At 42.2% G+C, this 18,028-nt stretch overlaps 1 protein-coding gene across 4 annotated transcripts in view; it reads left to right on the top strand.

The window, feature by feature from the left end:
- Positions 1-3,041: 3,041 nt before the first annotated feature.
- Positions 3,042-18,028, top strand: part of Vapa (VAMP associated protein A) — a 35,044-nt gene continuing 20,057 nt past the window's right edge. The window contains exon 1 of one of the 4 annotated variants that reach the window (XM_059278656.1): positions 3,042-3,415. In XM_059278656.1, the coding sequence (XP_059134639.1) occupies positions 3,337-3,415 (79 nt within the window). In that variant the 5' untranslated portion in view covers positions 3,042-3,336. The remainder of the gene's footprint in view (positions 3,416-18,028) is intronic. The other 3 variants (XM_059278655.1, XM_059278654.1, XM_059278657.1) reach the window with 3 other exon arrangements.

Raw genomic sequence — 18,028 nt, 5'->3', positions numbered from 1 at the left:
CTAAGGGCTGGATTAAAGGCATGCACCACCATGCCTAGCTTCTCATAGTTCTTAAGAGTATCTATGTACAAGACTTGTTTATTTTTTTAAGCAACTCCAGGAAGCATTTGATTCTAGTGGACCATCATAGCTGTAGCAGAGCAACTTCCTCTGCATGCGATCCTGCTGTTGGCACGTTGAGAATTTCTATGCTGTTTAATGAGAGGTGTCTAACCACTGGTGACGTGGTCATTTAGCCAAGGGTAGCATGTCCATACAAGTTCTTAGGCAAACACAATGCTGGAGTTTCTCAGGACTTTTAGGTCTTTAATTCATAATGAAATAGATGTGCAAGACTATCCTATGGACTGGATATCAACCACAGGTTTTTGTTTTTAAACTAAACTAAACCCACAAGCTCTTCCAAATTGTGTGTATGTGTGTGCGTATGTTTAATAAAAACTGGTATTTCAAAATGATTTTGTGTATAAAAAGAATTCAAAGGAAAAGCAAATTGCTTTTCAAACAATTTAAGCATCTCCGTTTTACCAGGCTCTTCATGACTGAAGATCATCTGTGCCTTAGGTTTGGCATTGTCTTCTGGGGTAGGGGTGGGGCATGGATTCTGTCTAGTCCCTCAACTTCTTAAACTGTGGGCTGTGTGCCTCTGTGGGGTCATGTAACTGACTGTGGGGGTTGGGAAAAGTCTTACAACAGCAAAGGTTTCTGAATGTACAACAATCAAAAGAGTGGTGAATCCCAAGTATTTGTGGAGGTGCTCACCCGTGTTGCATTGTGGGTTATCACTGTAGCCTTGGTTCTGAACAATGTGCACTTTGTTCTGTGCATGCATTCTGGCTACACATGTCTAATGATTGCTGCCTGAAACACCTAGGCTCAGATTTGAGATTATTGTGTACGAACTACAGTATATAGTTTTCTAGTCTTCAAGAAAAAAAGAGATTATTATTATTATTATTATTATTATTATTATTGTCTTTTTTCAAGACAGGGTTTTTCTGTGTAACATTCTTGACTGTCCTGGAATTCACTTTGTAGACCAGGCTGGTCTTGAACTCACGGAGATCCGCCTGCCTCTGCCTCCAGAGTGCTGGGATTAAGAGATTGTTTTTAATTATGTATACTTGTATGGGTCTGTGCATGAGTACAAGTACCCTCAGAGGTCAGAGGCATTGGCCGCCCCTGGAGTTGGGAGTTACAGGCCTGCTATGGATGCTGGGAACCAAACTCAGGTCTTCTGCAAGAGCAGTGATGTGCTTTTAACTGCTCAGCCATCTCTTCTGCCGCCAACCTTCTACTCTTATAAAGACATAGTGCTTAGTTAAGGGAAAAATACTTAATATTTTCCTTCTATTGTTTCTTAGCACCTGTTAAATTTATACATCTTTGGATTGTATTGTGTTAGAATATTTGGTTTTAAAAATCGCAGTTTGGGCTACTGACTTGAATTTCACTGGGAAAAAAAAAGTCCCTAAATAAATTTGGCTGGGGATTAGGATAGAATTTCCAACTATTTCGGAAATGTTCCCAGACCTATCTTTGCCATTTTGCACTAGGTAGTTATATGAAATGATTCTTAGCATTAGTAATTATAAATCAAAATAGCAGTCAACTCCAAAAGAAAAAAAAAAGTTGAAAATGTTGAGCCCAGAAGTATGGAATAATTTTTAGGTAAAAACGAACAACCAAAGCTATCTCACTTGTATACAAACTTGCTTTTGTCTTAAATGGATAAACGTTTTGGTCTGCTTTTTAAAAAATGTTGTAGGAGTTTCATTATGAAAACAAACTTCTTTATGACCTATTATCAGTGTTTGCTTTGTACCACTATTTTACATCCTCTGTACCCAGAGTGGCATAAACATTTCTCAGGTGAAAAAGGGCGGCGAGTTGAAAAAGTTTAAGGTAGCTGTGTGGTATAGACTGCCCCATTTCAACACTTGCTTCCTGGGCGGTCCAGGGTGCTTCTTCGTGGCAACAGCATTAACAATACGTCCTTTGTTTGCCTGGAGCTTCCTAGAGATTTAAATTCAAGCAGCACCATAGGACACAATAAAGGTTTACTCTCTACAGCACATCCATTTGTTTTGTTTGTTTTTCCAGTCCCTGGATACCCTGGCAATGGGCTGAAGATGTCAGCAACTTTGCTGCCTGGCATTTTTCTCATTTGGTACAAGCTCTCCTAAGCGATGCAGATAAAATTCGTCCCTAGCACGAGGAACGTGGCAAACAGATTTGGTTTGGGCTTGATATGAATCGTAGATCCCGCACGTGAATTCCACGCTGCAGGACCGGACATTCGTTTCTAGACTGATTTAACATGTGACTGGCACAGATTTCTCCTGGAACCCGTTTGCTTTTGAGCGAGGTGTGTGTTTCTACCTCTGGTTTGGCCTCGGTTGGAGGGAGACTAGGGAGGAGGCAGCAGCCTTGGAACACCAGGGAGGACAGAGCGCGCCTCCGCAGAGGGCGGAAGGGATCCCGGGCAGACCAGACGGACACGCCCTGCTGCGTTCCCACAGGGCGGCCTCTATTTCTGGGACACGGGCCTCCAAGGTAGCCTGCAAAACCCTTTTCTTTTCCAGGGCAGACGAGACGCCCTGGGCCAGCCAGAAGCCGTGTCAGCGGCCCCACCCACTCGCCTCCAACGGACCGCGGGCTCCTTCCCGGCTCCCAGCAGCCCCCGCGGAGGCCCCGCCCGCACGGAGCATGCTGGGAGTCGAGGTGCCCGGCGCTTCTTGACGCTCTTCCGTTCGGAATTCCACTTGGAACGCCGTGAGGCCCCATCGTCGTAGGCGCTCCAGCTCCGCACTCGCAGCTCTTCGGGGCCGAGAACGACGCCTCCCGTCCCGGCGCCGCGCACCGCGTCTCCAGCCGAGAGCCCAGCTCCGCCCCTAGCTCGCTCCGCAGCCATTGACAGTAGAACGGCGCCGGGAGCCGCAGCCCGGGCGGGGGGTGGGTGGGAGGGGCGGTGCGCAGGCGCACTAGCTCAGCGTTGAGCCGGGTTCGGCCCAGAGGGCGGGGCCAGCACGAGGGCTCCGGGCCGCGGCGGCGCGCACGTAGGCACGTCGAGGCCGTCACGTGGGGAGCCGAAGGATCGCAGTGCGCGCGGCCGCGGCGGCTGGTGTGGGGTTGAGTCAGTTGTGACACCCGGAGCTGCTGACCCGACAGGAGGCCCTCGGAACCCCGCGGCCCGGCAGCAGGCGCGGAGCCTCGGGAGTCGCCGTGAGCCTGGCCCCGTCCTAGAGCTCCGCCGAGCCGGCGCCGCCACCGGCCTCCGCCCCCGCCAGCGAGCCGCCGCCGCCGCGGGCGCGCCCCCGCTCTGCGCTGTCTCCGATGGCGTCCGCCTCCGGGGCCATGGCGAAGCACGAGCAGATCCTGGTCCTCGACCCAGCCTCCGACCTCAAATTCAAAGGTAAGCTGGCTAGGACGCGCCCGAGCGGGGACCGGGGCGGGCGGGCGGGCGGGCGGCGGCAAGGCCGGACGGGCCGCGCTCCCCTCCCCCACGCCCGCGCCTAGCGTCGGAACCGCGGCCCCGCTGCGTCTCCTGGGCCCCGCGCCTCGCTGTCCGCCGCTGCCCGCCCCGGGCTGCGGAGGGGAGGGGAAGGAGCCAGCCAGCCAGCCGGCCGGGCGCCGCGGAGGGCTCAGCCCGGCGCCGCCGCCGCCGCCATCTTGCGGCCCGCGGGGGCGCCGCGGGAGCCCGCCCGCGCCTGGCTCGCCCGCCCGCCTGCTCGCTCGCTCGCCCGGCCGACCGGCCGAACCCGCACGGTGTCCTTGCCCCGGGGTGGCCGCAGCGCGCTCAGGGCCCTGCGGGAGGTGGCTGGGGGCTGGAGCTTCGGGCCGCGGCGCGGCGGGGGTCTGCGGGCGTCAGCGGGCGGCTGTCGGTGGCCGCGGGCAGGCGCGGTCCCCACGGGCGAGGCGCGCAGGACCGGGTGGGGCGGTCGAGGGCCTCGCCCGGAGTCTCCCCTGTCAGGTGCGGGGGGGCTCCGGAGAGCCGGGAGGCCCAGCGGTGTCTTGGCTGGGAGTGACCCCGGGTGTTGGCAGGGCCCCAAGAGCGCGGCAGAAGGCTGTGCGTCAGCTGGGGGATGGATGGTTGTAGGTTAGTGGTAGTGGGTCCCCGGGTACGGAGGACCTGGTGTCTGCTCCTCGCCCTGGGGATCACGCTTGTCTTTTTGCTGAGGAATTCTCAGTGTTTGTGACTCTAACGTTTGCCGTTTCCCAGCATACCTTGAGAAAGCTGATAAGGTGCCACACAGCTCTAGAACTGTTGACTTTGGAGCATTGACTGTGATAGAGGATCACTGACTTGGCGATCCTTGTTGTTCAGATCGAGGGCCTTTTGCGCCTCTGTGTAGGGTACGCTGGGGAAGAAAAGTTTAAACCGAGCAACCTATTAATTTTTAAGGAATACTGAGAATGTGGAGCTAAAAAGAAGACCTCTTTCCTCTTTTTAAATGTAAAGCGAGTCCCCCTTTGGAAGTTAATACGTTGGGTTTTAATTTTAGGAACTGTGATGAGAACGATTTTCCTAAGGTTGCATAGCAATCCCAGCATTAAAAGGAAAAGTAAACCCATGATTGTGTAAGATTGAGTCCGAATGAAAAATAGCTGGATTGTCCCTGTGGGAACAATTTTAAAAAAATTATATTTTAAATAGTTTTAGGACTTAAGAATATTTTGGTATTTTGCTAGTAGTACTATTCTGTAAGTTTTTCAGTACATTTACAAGTTTCTCTGAATGGAAACCTATAGAACTCCTTATTAGACAAGAACTTGATTTTAAGGCAGCTCTAATATCTTTGAAACTAGGGGTGGTGAACCACACTTAGATTCCCGGCTTGGAGGCCAAGCCAGGAACCATGGAAAGTTTGAAACAAGCCTGGGCTACATGGGGAGACAGACACTAGACGGTGTCTCAGAACCTAGATATTTTGCGTACATTTTGCTGCAGCAAATTTCTGTATTGCCTGATTTTTGGAGGGGGGTTGGGCAGGGGTGTGCAGAGAAGTCCTTCAAGTATTTGTACTAAAGTAGTCATCGTTAGTTGAAGCGATTGAATGTAAATCTTTACGATACTCAGTGTTGTTTGCTTTTCCCCTTTGACAGTTTAAGAGATACTCTCTACTGCATAGCCTGTGTGAAAAGCATTTTATGAGGCAGGTTTTAAAAACCAGAGGAAATACTGCGTTGTGCAGTATCCACGCATATCGTTTATTTTTGATGTTAAATAATTACAGCTGTGTTTATACAACAGGTTCTACTTGTGTTATCAAAATAATGATCCCAAGGCTAGTGAGGAAGACCAAAGAGGTATCTTAGGGCCGGTAGCATGTCTGAGAAAAGGAGCTTTTTCTCTGTAGGAAGCTTTTGAAGCGGCTGGGGAAAGTTATGCAAAGGGAGTGGTAAATACTGAGGTGAGAAGACTTCGATGCCTGTGTTTAAATGCCCAGTTGTTGAAAGACTTCTGTAAAGGTGGGCGAATAGGAGATGATAGGGAGAACAGGAGAGGATTGAAGTAGGAGTTTGACATTTGGGGTTTGATGCTTTCCTTCTTCATGTTACTTTGTTAGTCACAGATAACTTGTACAGTGGAAACCTCTGTCTTTAAGTACGCAGCTCTACACTAAATAGGGTGATATAGAATCTGCAGTGTGCGCGATCTTTTGGTTGACCATATCAAAAATTATTTAACTAATTTTTACCTTTTCATTTAAGGGTAGGTTGTTTACACTTTTTTCCTTTGTAAAATTCTTTATTTGCTAGGTTTACTTGAATTATTTGGATCCAGCATTTGTGTTGGTAGTTCCTTCAGGAGTGACTTATTCAACCATTCTGAGATTGATGGTTTTCCTTTAACATGAATAATGACTTGATGAGAATTATTACTTTGCACAGTTTTGGAAAAGTATAGTTTTGTGTATCTCCATCTTTTAGTCAAATTTTAACTAGTAATATGTAGAAAATCTTTTATGGTTGTAGAATGAATTCTAAAGCATACCCTTTAAATGCTTTTGTGCATAAAAAGATACTTAGATTTTTTTAACCTTACCAGTAATTTTACCAGTAATTTAGATTTGAAATTAGATACTTCACGGAAAAAGCTTTTTTGCCCTTAAAATTTAATGTATTGCAAAATTTGTATATTATGTAGCATTTTATTTTTCCTAGCTGATAACAGTATTGGAGGGAAGTTTGAAGAAGAAAGTTTTGCAAATGTTAAAATAATTCCAAGTGTATTCTTCTTCCTAATGGTCAGGGGAAAAAGGAAAAATTGACTGAAATCATTGTGTTGAAGGTAGCTCATGGTATTATTTGATGAATGGAGAGACCTGTGGTATCACTGTCAACTACCAATTTCCTGTCTGAGACAGGGTTTCTTGTATGTAGCCCAGATCAGCTTTGGACTCCCAGTACAACCAAGAGGATCTGGAATTTTTTTTTTAAAAGATTTCTTTTAAATCTCTTTAAAAGATTTATTTTTTATTTCTTTGTCTAAGTTTTTCCCTGCATGTATGTATGTGTACTCACTACTCAGGTGCTGGATGCCTGCAAAGGCCAGAAGAGGGTGTCATATCCTTTGGAGCTGGAGTTACAAATGGTCATTAGTTGCCATGTGGGTTCTGGGAATTTTCCTGGATCCTCAGGAAAAGCAGCCAGTGTTCTCAACCATTGAGCCATCCCTCCAACCATTTTTTAAAATGAACAACAACAACAACAACAACAAAAAAAACCAAACCACTTTTATTCTTTGACAATTTCACACACAATGTATCTCGATCGTTCTGTGTTCTACTCTACCTGCCCCCCCCCAATGTTCCTCTCCCACCTTCATGCCCTCTTTAAAAAGATTTATTTTTATTTTTTGTGTTGGTAGGTGTGTGCCTTCATGTGGCTGTGTACACATGAATGCAGGTGCCCTTGGAGGCTAGAGGTGTAGGATTCCCTGAAGCTGGAGTTTCAGATGGTGTGGTTGAACTGCCTGATGTGGGTGCTGAGAACTGAACTCAGGTCCTTTGAAAGAGCAACAAGTGCTCTTAATTGCTCAGCCATCTCTCCAGGCTCCCACCACCTTAAAAAGTAGTCTAGTGAATCCAGTTAGTGCTATCCCCATGTGTGTTGGTGTGAGGGTGTCCATGGGAGTATGAGCAGCCTACTAGCTGCCATCTCCCTTCCCCTAAAAAAAACCTGACCCCTTTTCTCAGTAATGGTCACTGACTTGACCATGTGCAGGTCTTGCGTAGGTAACCACAGCTGCTGTGAGTTTGGAAGGGCAATGGCCATATCATGTCCCCAGAAAACAGCATCTCATTGCACTCTTTTCTGTCCTCTGCTCGTACATTCTTTTCACTTCCTCTTTGATATTCTCTAGTCCTTGAGGGGAGTGTAGCCCATTTAGGGTTGAGCACTCCTATCACTAATCTTAGCACCTGGGCAGGTTCTGAGTCCTGAGTTAATTATTGCTCATTACAAAAAGAAGCTTCTCTGATAAAGATTGAGAGCAGCAGTTATCTATGTGGCTATAAGCATGAATGTTTCGAAGGGCAGGTCAACAACAAGAGCATTTAGTAAGTCAACAGTAGTAGGTTCTACCTAGGATCTCCCTAGCAGTGGGCTTTAGACTAGGTTTACAGGATCAGCCTTTCCTGTGCATAGGTTTCAAATACAATTAGAAACCGAGTAGTTACCTCCATATTGGTCATGCCACTATTGGACCAGTGGGCATATCTTGCTTGTCAGGTTGTCGTTGTTGCATGCAGGGTCCAATGTTGGGTAATTAATTCTATTGATACCTTTTCTTCCCAAGTGACCTGCATAGTTTTACCTCTGTTGATCTGATTTCTTTAATACATCTCTGCTTGTAAACTTGTTATTTTTGGAATTAATTCAATCATGAATTTGTCAGGAGTAAGTGTTGGAACTACAGTTGTAAACAGTCCTTGTTTTTTGTGGGGGCAATTCTAAAGGAAGAGCAAGATCCCAGTTTTCAGATGAATAAAATGTAGGGAAAGCTTTTGACAGTTGGGAACTGAGATTCCAGTTGTAAGTAGAAGTTACCTAAAGCAGTCGTTACTCCTTTGGCAAACCTCTGTCTCCAAAAAAGATTTATATTACAATTCATAACAGCAAAATTAGTCACGAAGTAGCAGTGAAAATAATTGTAAGGTTGTGGGTTGCGACAACATGAGGAATTTCATTAAAGGGTCATAGCGTTTAGGAAGGTTGAGAACCGCTAACCTAGAGAAAGAAAGAAAGAAATGTAGTTACAGTGTCCTGTGGTAGGAGGGAGCACATGATGTTCAGCTGAAAGGGTTCCAGATGGCAGTAGTAGAAATGACCAAGGTGTGTGTAGTTCTGGTTTGGTAGGTCAGTTAAAAGTTTTATTTATTTATTTTTTTGTCCTAAGCCACTGAGGGATTTTATTTAAGTGTGTGCATTTTAATTTTTTTTTTTGGTGGTGGGGGGGGCACAGCTGTAAAGGGTGGGCTAGGGTATTTTGTGTTTCATTAAGAAACAATGGTAGGCCGGGCGGTGATGGTGCATGCCTTTAATCCCAGCATTCGGGAGGCAGAGCCAAGTGGGTCTCTGAGTTTGAGGCCAGCCTGGTCTACAGAATGAGATCCAGGACAGGCACAAAACTACACAGAGAAACCCTGTCTCAAAAAAACTTAAAAAAAGAAAAGAAAACAATGGTAGCCATGCAAATTGGTATTAGAAGTGAGATGGCCATTGGTGTTGGAAATAATTAAAGGTCAAAATAGATGTGTGCATTGAGAGAGAAGATGTGGTTTCATAGATGGAGTGCATAAAAATGGAAGGATGGTGGTACTGTTCACTGAGCTGAGAAACACTGGATGTCTGGATGAGGACTGGTAACATACTCTATAGGGTATATGGGAGAAGGATAGAAGGAAGAAGACCATGCTTCTGCTGGTGTGACATGTAGAGGAGGTGTCAGGTAGGCATTTGGTTCTGGAAGTGTATATAGATGTGGATTAATTGAATTTTTGGGGGATAATTTTACCTGTAATTGGAATTTTCTTAAAAAAAAAAAATCTTGGGTCTCTTTGCAGTTGGGTTTTTTACTTGACTATTGCACATACCTGTGTTTTGAACTTTCATAGTTCTAAATAATGAGAGCTAGGGTATTTTGTAAAGAGTTGACTAAGATGGTTTGGTTTTTGTACTTTTTGTAGAGTCAGTGATAAGAGGGTTTTTTAGGGGGCGCGGCTTTTGAAGATTTGTGACTGCATGTAAGTATCAGAAAGACATTTAGCTTGGCTTGTTGGCATTGATGATACAAGCTTACAATCCTAGCACTTGGAAGGTAGAAGGAAGAAGAGAATCTGGAGTTGGAGCTAGCCTGGGCTACATGAAACCCTCTCTAAAAAGGAGGTGAAAGGCTAGGAAGATGAGTCAGTAAATGCTTGCCTTCAAGCACGAGAACCTGAGCTTGGATTCCCAGCACCCAGGTGGAAGGGAGGTATGGGTGCTTCTAAGCCTAGCACTGCAGAGACAGACAGGATCCTTGGGGGCTTGCTGGCCAGTCAGTCCAGCCTAGTTGGTAAGGTCCAGGCCAGGGAGAGACTGTCTCAGAGGAAGTGGATGATGGTGTTCCTGATGACACACCTAACTAAGTTTATTCTTTTGTCTGCACATGCTTGTACATGTGTACCTGTACACACACAATTACAAATACCTATAGTCACCTAAAAAGTCATTTTAATCAAGTGGGAAAATACGCAGTAGTCACACACACCCCACTCCCATTTGTAAGTTTTGCTATCTGTGGTTTGTGATCAACTGTGGTCCCAAAATAGAAGGGGAAAAATTCCAGACATAAACATTCACAAGTTTAAATTTGTGTCCTTCTGAGTTGGAGGATAAAACCTAGCTTTGTCTTGTTCCTTCTTGCCAAGGACCTAACTATCTGTTGGACCAGTTATTTCCATACTGCAGATCTGCCCACCAGCCAGTTACTCAGACATTTTCTTACCAGATTGTTGGTATCACAACATTTGTTTTCAAGTTACCCTTACCTTACTTTATTTTTACTTAAAAGTGGCCTTAAAAAAATCAGTAGTGCTGGCAATTTCAGTATGCCTGGATATGCCCAAGAGAAGCCACAGTGTTTCCCTGAAGTGCAAAGTTCTCAGCTTACCAGGGAAAGAACGAAATTCTATGCTGATGTTGCAAAGATCTACAATAAGAAAGGCCTCTCTCCGTAAAGTAGTGAAGAAGGGAAGGAATTGTGCTCTGTTTTGCTGTTGTACCTCAAATGGTGAAAGTGTGTGGCCATGGTGTGTGACACAGGCTTAGTTAAAATGGAAAAGGCATTAAATTATATAACTTGATAATTGGTTTTGATTTTAGGCATCCATTGGGGGGCAGTTTGGGACATAATCCTCATGGATAAGAAGGGGACATGTGTATAAAAAATTGGGAAAACTTGATGTAAGTTCTTTAGAATTTGGTATTTTCTAAATTGTTAACAGTGGTAATTGGTAATATTGCTTTATTGTTTCAGATTCTTTTCCCCCAAAATTTTGTCAATGCATACAAGATAATAGTTTTTATCATTGCTGTGAAAACACATGGGGCAGGCAGCCTAGGAAGAAAGGCTTATTTCATTCAGCTTAACAGTTTGAGGAGGTACAGTGCATCGTAGTAGGAAATTGGTGACAGGAGCTTGAGGTTTTACATGGAGAGTGACGATGAGTGCTTACCTGTGTTTCTCCTTTTTATTTAGTCTAGGACTTGAACTTGTGGAATGGTGCCACTCATAGTTGACGTGGGTTTTCCTACCTCAGTGAACCTAACCTAAGTCACCCCTTACTGGTGTGCACAGAGGCTTATCTCTGGTGATTCTGGATCCTGTCAAGTTGACAGTATGGTCCATCACAGGTATCTAACATGACGTTATGGGATATATGTAGGTAATAAGTGGCTGCAGGACTGAAGCAAATTGTTCTTCTACCCCTCTTTTCTTGCCCTCTTTACCCCTCCCCCAATGAGTTAAAGTTTGTCATGTGTCAGGAATCCAGACACAGCACAGTTGAATGAATGTCTTGTGCATTATTAGGTCTCTAGACTTGTTCTTCCTGCATGCAGTCTGCTACTTTGTATCCTTTGACCTCTTTCTCTCCATCACCCCTCCCTTATCTTTTCACGATTTCTTTTTATGTAGCCCTGGGTGGCTTAGAACTCAAGAGATGTGCATGCCTCTGCTTTCTCAGTGTTGGGATCAAAGGTGTGCAACACTATACCTGGCTTAAAAAAAAAGTTCTTAACCATGCAGAAATGGTCAGTGAAGGAATCCTGCTGGCCAGGCATCCTTTTAACTTTGTTGGACACCTCCTGATCCCCTTTCCTTGTTGACTTTGTGTCTTTTGAGGGACTGTCCTATGATGGCTTATTTATTTGCTCTTCTGAGATGGAGGATTTGGCTTTCCTTAGAATTATAAAGTTGTTTTTGAAAGAAAATGAAACCTAAAAGAAGTATTACTTACAAATGCCTGTTTACTTACTAGATTTACTGGAATATGACTCAGATCATTAAAAAATTTAAACTTAGGGAAGTTTCCAAGTATTACTACATTGTATGCTTTTTAAAAAAATGTGACTTAATAATTTAAGTATATCATTAATACCTTGATTTACATATTTGCATATTTTTGTTTGCTTTTTTGGGGGTATGTACTGGAATCAAGTCCCAGACTTCATGCATACTAGGCAAGCATTCTGCCACTGAGATATAGCACTAGTACTTGCCTAAGTACTTTTAAAACAAATACTCTATAGCCTACATTTCATTTCTTGTTACCTGAGATTGTATTTCTAACAACAAAAAGGGAACATTTTCTTTGCATGTCATGGTGTTCTTATTTAAAGCTCAACAGTGAATCTTTAAAAGTGTCTAATAGTCAATCTGGAAGTTTCCCAATTATACTTCTGCTTTTAGTTGTTTCTTTAAATATGTGCATTGCATTAGGTTGCTGTGTGCTATGCATTTATCTTAATCTTAAGTGATATTTCTCACCGTCCTTTTCTGTCCCTTTAAATCTGCCATTGATTTGTTGAAAAGACTGTATTGCCTGACAGGATTTCTCCTATCCAGATGTCTTAATGTATTTTCTGTAAGTTTTGAATTCGATTAAAGGAGCTTGATTAGTCTTGGATTTCAGTATTTGTGGCCAGAAGTATTTTGTGTCACATCTGTTCTGCTTGTAGTGATAAACTGATTGGTGATAGTCTTCATTGAAAGGTACATAAATATATAGACATATACATAAACATATAGAAAAAAGGCTGGGAGATTGCTCTCTGTTCATTCTATATTGGGATTAGTGTGTCTTGTTTTTTATATTTTTACTTTGTTTTTTGAGATTGCTACAGTGAATATTTAGTGGTTATAATGAGAATTATTATTATTTCTACAGTTTAATAGGAAATGTATATAAAGATTGTGGTGTAACATCTGTGAAAATTAAACTTGAAAGGGAATGACTTTTATCAAACTTTGATAATGAAAACAAAACAATGAAATACAAAGGAATTGACTCCATGCTTAATGAGCTATCACCACAGATTGCCAGATCCACAACCTTACACAAAGGCCACTGTAACCTTCCACAGAAAGTACTTCTTTCTGTAAGGGTGTTCATTCAATATCTAGCTGCCATAGACACTTTGGACTATTACCACTTGTATTATTGATGCTTACTGCCTAGGATTATTGCTTCAAAATGATGTAGTAACCTATGTTTTTATACCTTCCCTTTACTCAGACTAATTGAATATACACACTGTTTATGTTAGAAGTGTTCCCATTGCAATGCTACTTCCACAAAAGTTGTTTGATGTTGGGAGAATCTTTTTGGTTTAGGTTGACATGTGCTGATTTACAATTTAAATTGTACTTAGTCTAATATGGGTGGTAGGATGGCCCAGTGGGTAAAGACGCTTGTCCCCATGACCCACAGAGAGGAAGGAAAGGACATATTTTCTCAAATTGTCCTCTGACCCCCACATTTGCATTGTGGCACCAGTACACATGTACTCATCACACACAAAATAAAAATTAAAAATAAAAAAATAATAAAACCTAATCTGTAAAAACTTTGGAAACTTTTTTTTTAAAAAGATTTATTTATTATGTACACAGTGTTCTGCCTGTATGTATGCCTGCATGCCATAAGAGGGAGTCAGATCTCATTATAGATGGTTATGAGCCACCATGTGGATGCTGGGAATTGAACTGAGGACCTCTGGAAGAGCAGCCAGTGCTCTTAACCTCTGAGCCATCTCTCCAGCCCCCAACTTTGGAAACATTAAATCAAACTGCATACAAATATGGTATATTGCCATCAGTTGCTGGCTTTTTGTGAGAATTTTATTAGATGTATTTGGTGATACTTATTTATCTGAGAATTGCTCCTGAACATAGGATTAAACAAGTAAGTTTAAGGTCCCTCCTCAAATAGTGTGGATTGGTTCAATGGACCACTATTTTAGGATTAAAAAGAATTACTAGCTGAGTGGTGGTGGTGGTGCACGCTTTTAATTCCAGTACTACTGAGGCAGAGGCAGGTGGATCTCTGAGTTCAGTGCCAGCCTGGTTTACAGAGCAAGTTCCAGGACAGCCAGGGATACACAGAAGAGATCCTGTCTGGACAAACAAACAAACAAAAACAACCCCCCTCAAATACCAAACTATGAGTAAGAACAGAATTACACCCGAAAAAACAACAGTTGACACTGTCCACAGATTCCACACCTTGAGATTCAAGCAACCACTCAAAAGGAAAGGTATTTAAAAGTCTGTATTGAGCATGTCTAGACTTTTTTTTTTTAAATTACTGCTAACATATATCAACAATTGGCATAGTATTAACTTTGCATTTGGTATTGTAATCTATATACTCTTTAAAGAATAGTGGTGGGCCATACATAGGTTATGTGTATGAAATATATTTGGCATTTTGTATAATAGATCTGAGTGAGCACCCACAGATTTTGGTGTCTGTGAGTTATGGGAGGCCTAAATATGCAATTTAAATGACAAAGGGAAAATATATAGTTGGCCACTGGAAGGGCTAGCTTTTTTATATTCTGATGACTGACAAGTTAAAATGTTTATGCCTTGACTTTAGACACAGGTGAATGTAGATAGCCTCTACTCTTGAAAGTACTTACAGACAAGTGACAGATTTGGGCCAGTGCATGCAGAAGGCGGTTAGTTGAGAAGAGACAGTTAAATACAAGTTAAATACAAAATGTTTCAGAATGGAATTACCATCTGCCATCTTTATTTACCATTGAGAAGACACCGTTAAGATAAGTTGATCATAGTGTCACTTAATTTTAGAGGTGAGAGGAACCTTAAGAGACCATTTCATTAATAGAGATGGCCTCTATTAATGAAAGAGGTTAGATCGTTTTTTGGGGGATCAGTCACCTAGTTAATTAATGGCTTTAGATTTTAAACCATTAATTCAGTATTCTACATTACGTTGTTTTTAAAAAGCTATAATACACCAATAATAGAAACCAGTCTTACCCCTCCCCAAGAGTTTTTGAGAACAATGAAAAGAATAATTATTTTAGCTTTTCATTAAAATTGCTTTCTTTTGTGAAGGTGACAAGTGGGTATTGGATTTACATGCCCATAATAACATTGTGGTATTGGAAAGTGGTTTAAAAAAAAAAAAAAAGACATGGTTCCTGCTCATTGGTAACTTTTAACTGTGAATTTAACCTATTGTGTGGGCAGACCTGTTGTCCCCCCCCCCCTCCCTCCCTCCCTCCCTCCCTCTCTCCCTCCCTCTCTCTCTCCCTCCCTCTGTCAAATGACCACATACTGACTGCCTCTCTGTTAAGTGCATTTTGGTGAGTTTTTCATAAGATTTTTGGAAACTTTACTTCTGTAATGCAGTATGGATAAATAAATGTAGCAAGCAGTTTAAATAATTAAAGCTTTTAAATTTTAGAGGCTTCAGTCAAATTATGAAGTCTTGGTTTAGCACTAATCTCAAGATTCATACTTTAATGAAATTTTATAAAGGACTATTTTTTGAGTGTTTTAACTAAACCTTTTCTGAATAGAAATAGAACACATTTTCTGGCTGGAGTGGTGGCTTAGTGGATAAGAGCACTGGCTGCTCTTCCAGGGGTACTGAGTTCAATTCCCAGTACACAAATGGCAGTTCACAACTACTCCTGAAGGATCCCATGCCCTTTTTTGATGTGCAGATAGATGTACATGAGACAAGATACCCATATACATACTCAACTAGAAAATGGGACAGTTTATTTGTTCAACAGTATTTGTACAGTAATGCTTACCAGTAACTATGATGTCAGGCATTTGTTGTAACTGCTGGAGATACAGCAGTCAATGAAACAGAAATAGTCTTCATATTTCAGCACAGTATGGAACAGGTAAATAAATTAAGGCAACTTCCTTGCTTAAGAAATTTGTAGGGGCTGGAGACAAGGCTCAGCAGTTAAAAGCACCTGTTGCTCTTCCAAAAGACCTGGATTCTATTTCCAGCAGCACATGGCAGTTTATGACAATCTAACTGCATTTCCAGGGGATCTGACACCCTCTTCTTGCCTTCACAGGAACCAGGCAAACACAGGCATACATGCAGTCAAAATAGCACATAAAGTTAAGATGAAAGGAAATTAGCAATATAGTGTTTTCTTGGATGTAAAATACTTATTTATTTCAGGAAGTGTTTAACATTAACCTGTGGGGCTAAAGGAAATAAATATATTATATAATGCTAATTTGACTGCTCTAATGCTCCAGAAATCTACATGATATGTTTATGGAAGTAAGTATAGTTGAGACTCTGGAATCAGACCTGGTTTGACTTCCACTCTTTTTGGAGATAGGCTCTCTTACATAGCCCTGGTTGTCCTGAAACTCACTGTGTAGACAGGCTGGTCCTGAACTCAGATCCTCTTACCTCCTGAGTGCTGAGATTAAGGTGTGAATCACCATGCCTGACTTAGGAAACTGTTTAGCCAGTGTTACTTACAGCTTAGTTGGACAAAACCTGTGAAAAGATACTGGGAAGTCCTCACTTTTATTTATGTATTTTACATGGAAAATATCCAGTCCTCTTCATTAGGATTTTTACTTTTTGTATTCTGATAAAAGTACAGTAAAGGTATAGTACAGTCAAAAATAAAAGTGTAAAGCTAGAATGATTTATGAAGACCAAGAGTTACACATTTGAAGTAAAACATGCATACTTTTGCTTTTTATGATTTCTTGTTTAAAAATGACTGTTAGCCATATTTCTGGCATGGTTCATTAGATATGTATTTGAGTAGCAAAAAGACTCAAAGCTTGTTAACTTCAATTTAGTCAGCAATGAATTAAATGTTTCTTTAGGAGGTTATGGTGTAATAGAATGAATGGGAGAAGGCATACACATACTAGGAAAAATGTGAAATACCATGAAATATGTATGGATTATATTTCATATGAATTGTATAGTCAGCATGATCCCTTTTAAAGATCTATTCTTTGGTATTGAACTTTGTGCTGCTATGTAGAAGTCATCACTAACATAGTCTCTCCCATAGTGAAGAACTGAGAAAGTCAGCAACTATGAAAAGACTGAAAAGTTAGCTTGCTACAATTTCATGGAAACAGCTGAATTGGAGTAAAAGGACTACTTTGTTATTCATGGCACTGCAAGAGCTTCTGTAATTGTGGTGTTTTTCCTTAGTGGCTTCCAATTGGAGCTATCCAGAGAGTGGCTTCACATAGCGCTCAGAAACCCGGAGCTAGAGAACCTTAAATCTTTCATGGTGTGCTGCATGGAAATTTACCTGACCTTAGTTGGAGACTATCTGGGGCAGTAAGCATACCATCTGATCCTCAGGAAGGAGGCATTATCTCATAGGACTTTTCTTGAAAGGATAGGAGTACATGCAGAAATGCTAGAGACTCTTAAAGCATTGTGTACCCAAAGGCTTGCGTAGAAACTGTCTGAAACACAGCACAGTATTGATGGAATCCAATCTGTGGATGCATCTGAGTGTTCATGGTACACTGATTTCAGGTTCTTTATGAAGATTGTCGCAATAAAGGAGGAAGCAAAGTACTTCCTATCCCTGGTTGATTCTTTTTGTAGCTGAGCTTAGCTTGACAATTGAAAAAAATTTATTATCAGTAATCCACATCATTAGGGATGGATGAAAAATTTAAAACTTAGAATGATTCTATTTTTAGCTTATTTTTAGAACCGTAGTCAGAATTCCTTAAATTTTTTTGAAAGATTTTATTTTGTGTGTATGAGTGCTTTGCTAGTGTATGTTTGTGCACCACATGTGTGCCTGGTGTTCGTTCACAGGCGTCAGAAGAGGGCGTTCACTGGGTCTCCACTGTGTGGGTACTAGGAACTGAACCCTGGGTCCCCTCCAAGAACTTGTTTGTCTTTTGAGGCAGGATTTCTTTACAGCTCTAGCAGTCCTGGAACTCACTCTGTAGACCAGGCTGGCCTCAAACTCAGAGATCTGCCTGCCTCTGCCTCCCATGTGCTAGAATGTATATCTGGTTTATAACAAGTAAACTGTAGAGCCATCTCTCCAGTCCTGGCAGGATTTCTTAGATTACTTAAAAGTAAATAAGAACAATTGCAATCTCAGTTTCAAAGCTTTTCCAACTTATTCCCGGACTTAGATCCGTTTTGGCTTAATGCCACTGACACTTGAGGAAGTTAGGAAATTTGACAGCTGCTTAAAGAACACCTTACATAGTCTAAAGGTAAAGGTTTTTCCCCCCATAATAAAAATACAAATCTGTGAAAGCTGTGTATGTTTAATGTACATACCATTTTTTTTTTTTTTGGTTTTTCGAGACAGGGTTACCATTTTTTTTTTTAATAGAATGCTTTTCACTGTGAACTGATTTTTCACTCAGAAAAGAAATGCATGTCACACAGTGGCACTGTGATTGGTACTGAGTATTCTTAAATCATTAGGTGACCTTAAGATGGGCCATTTCAGTAGT

The sequence above is a fragment of the Peromyscus eremicus genome, chromosome 13, assembly GCF_949786415.1.
Source record: "Peromyscus eremicus chromosome 13, PerEre_H2_v1, whole genome shotgun sequence".
Taxonomy (NCBI): domain Eukaryota; kingdom Metazoa; phylum Chordata; class Mammalia; order Rodentia; family Cricetidae; genus Peromyscus; species Peromyscus eremicus.
Note: the sequence above shows the minus strand (reverse complement) of the source record. Positions and strands in the feature narration are given on the sequence as shown.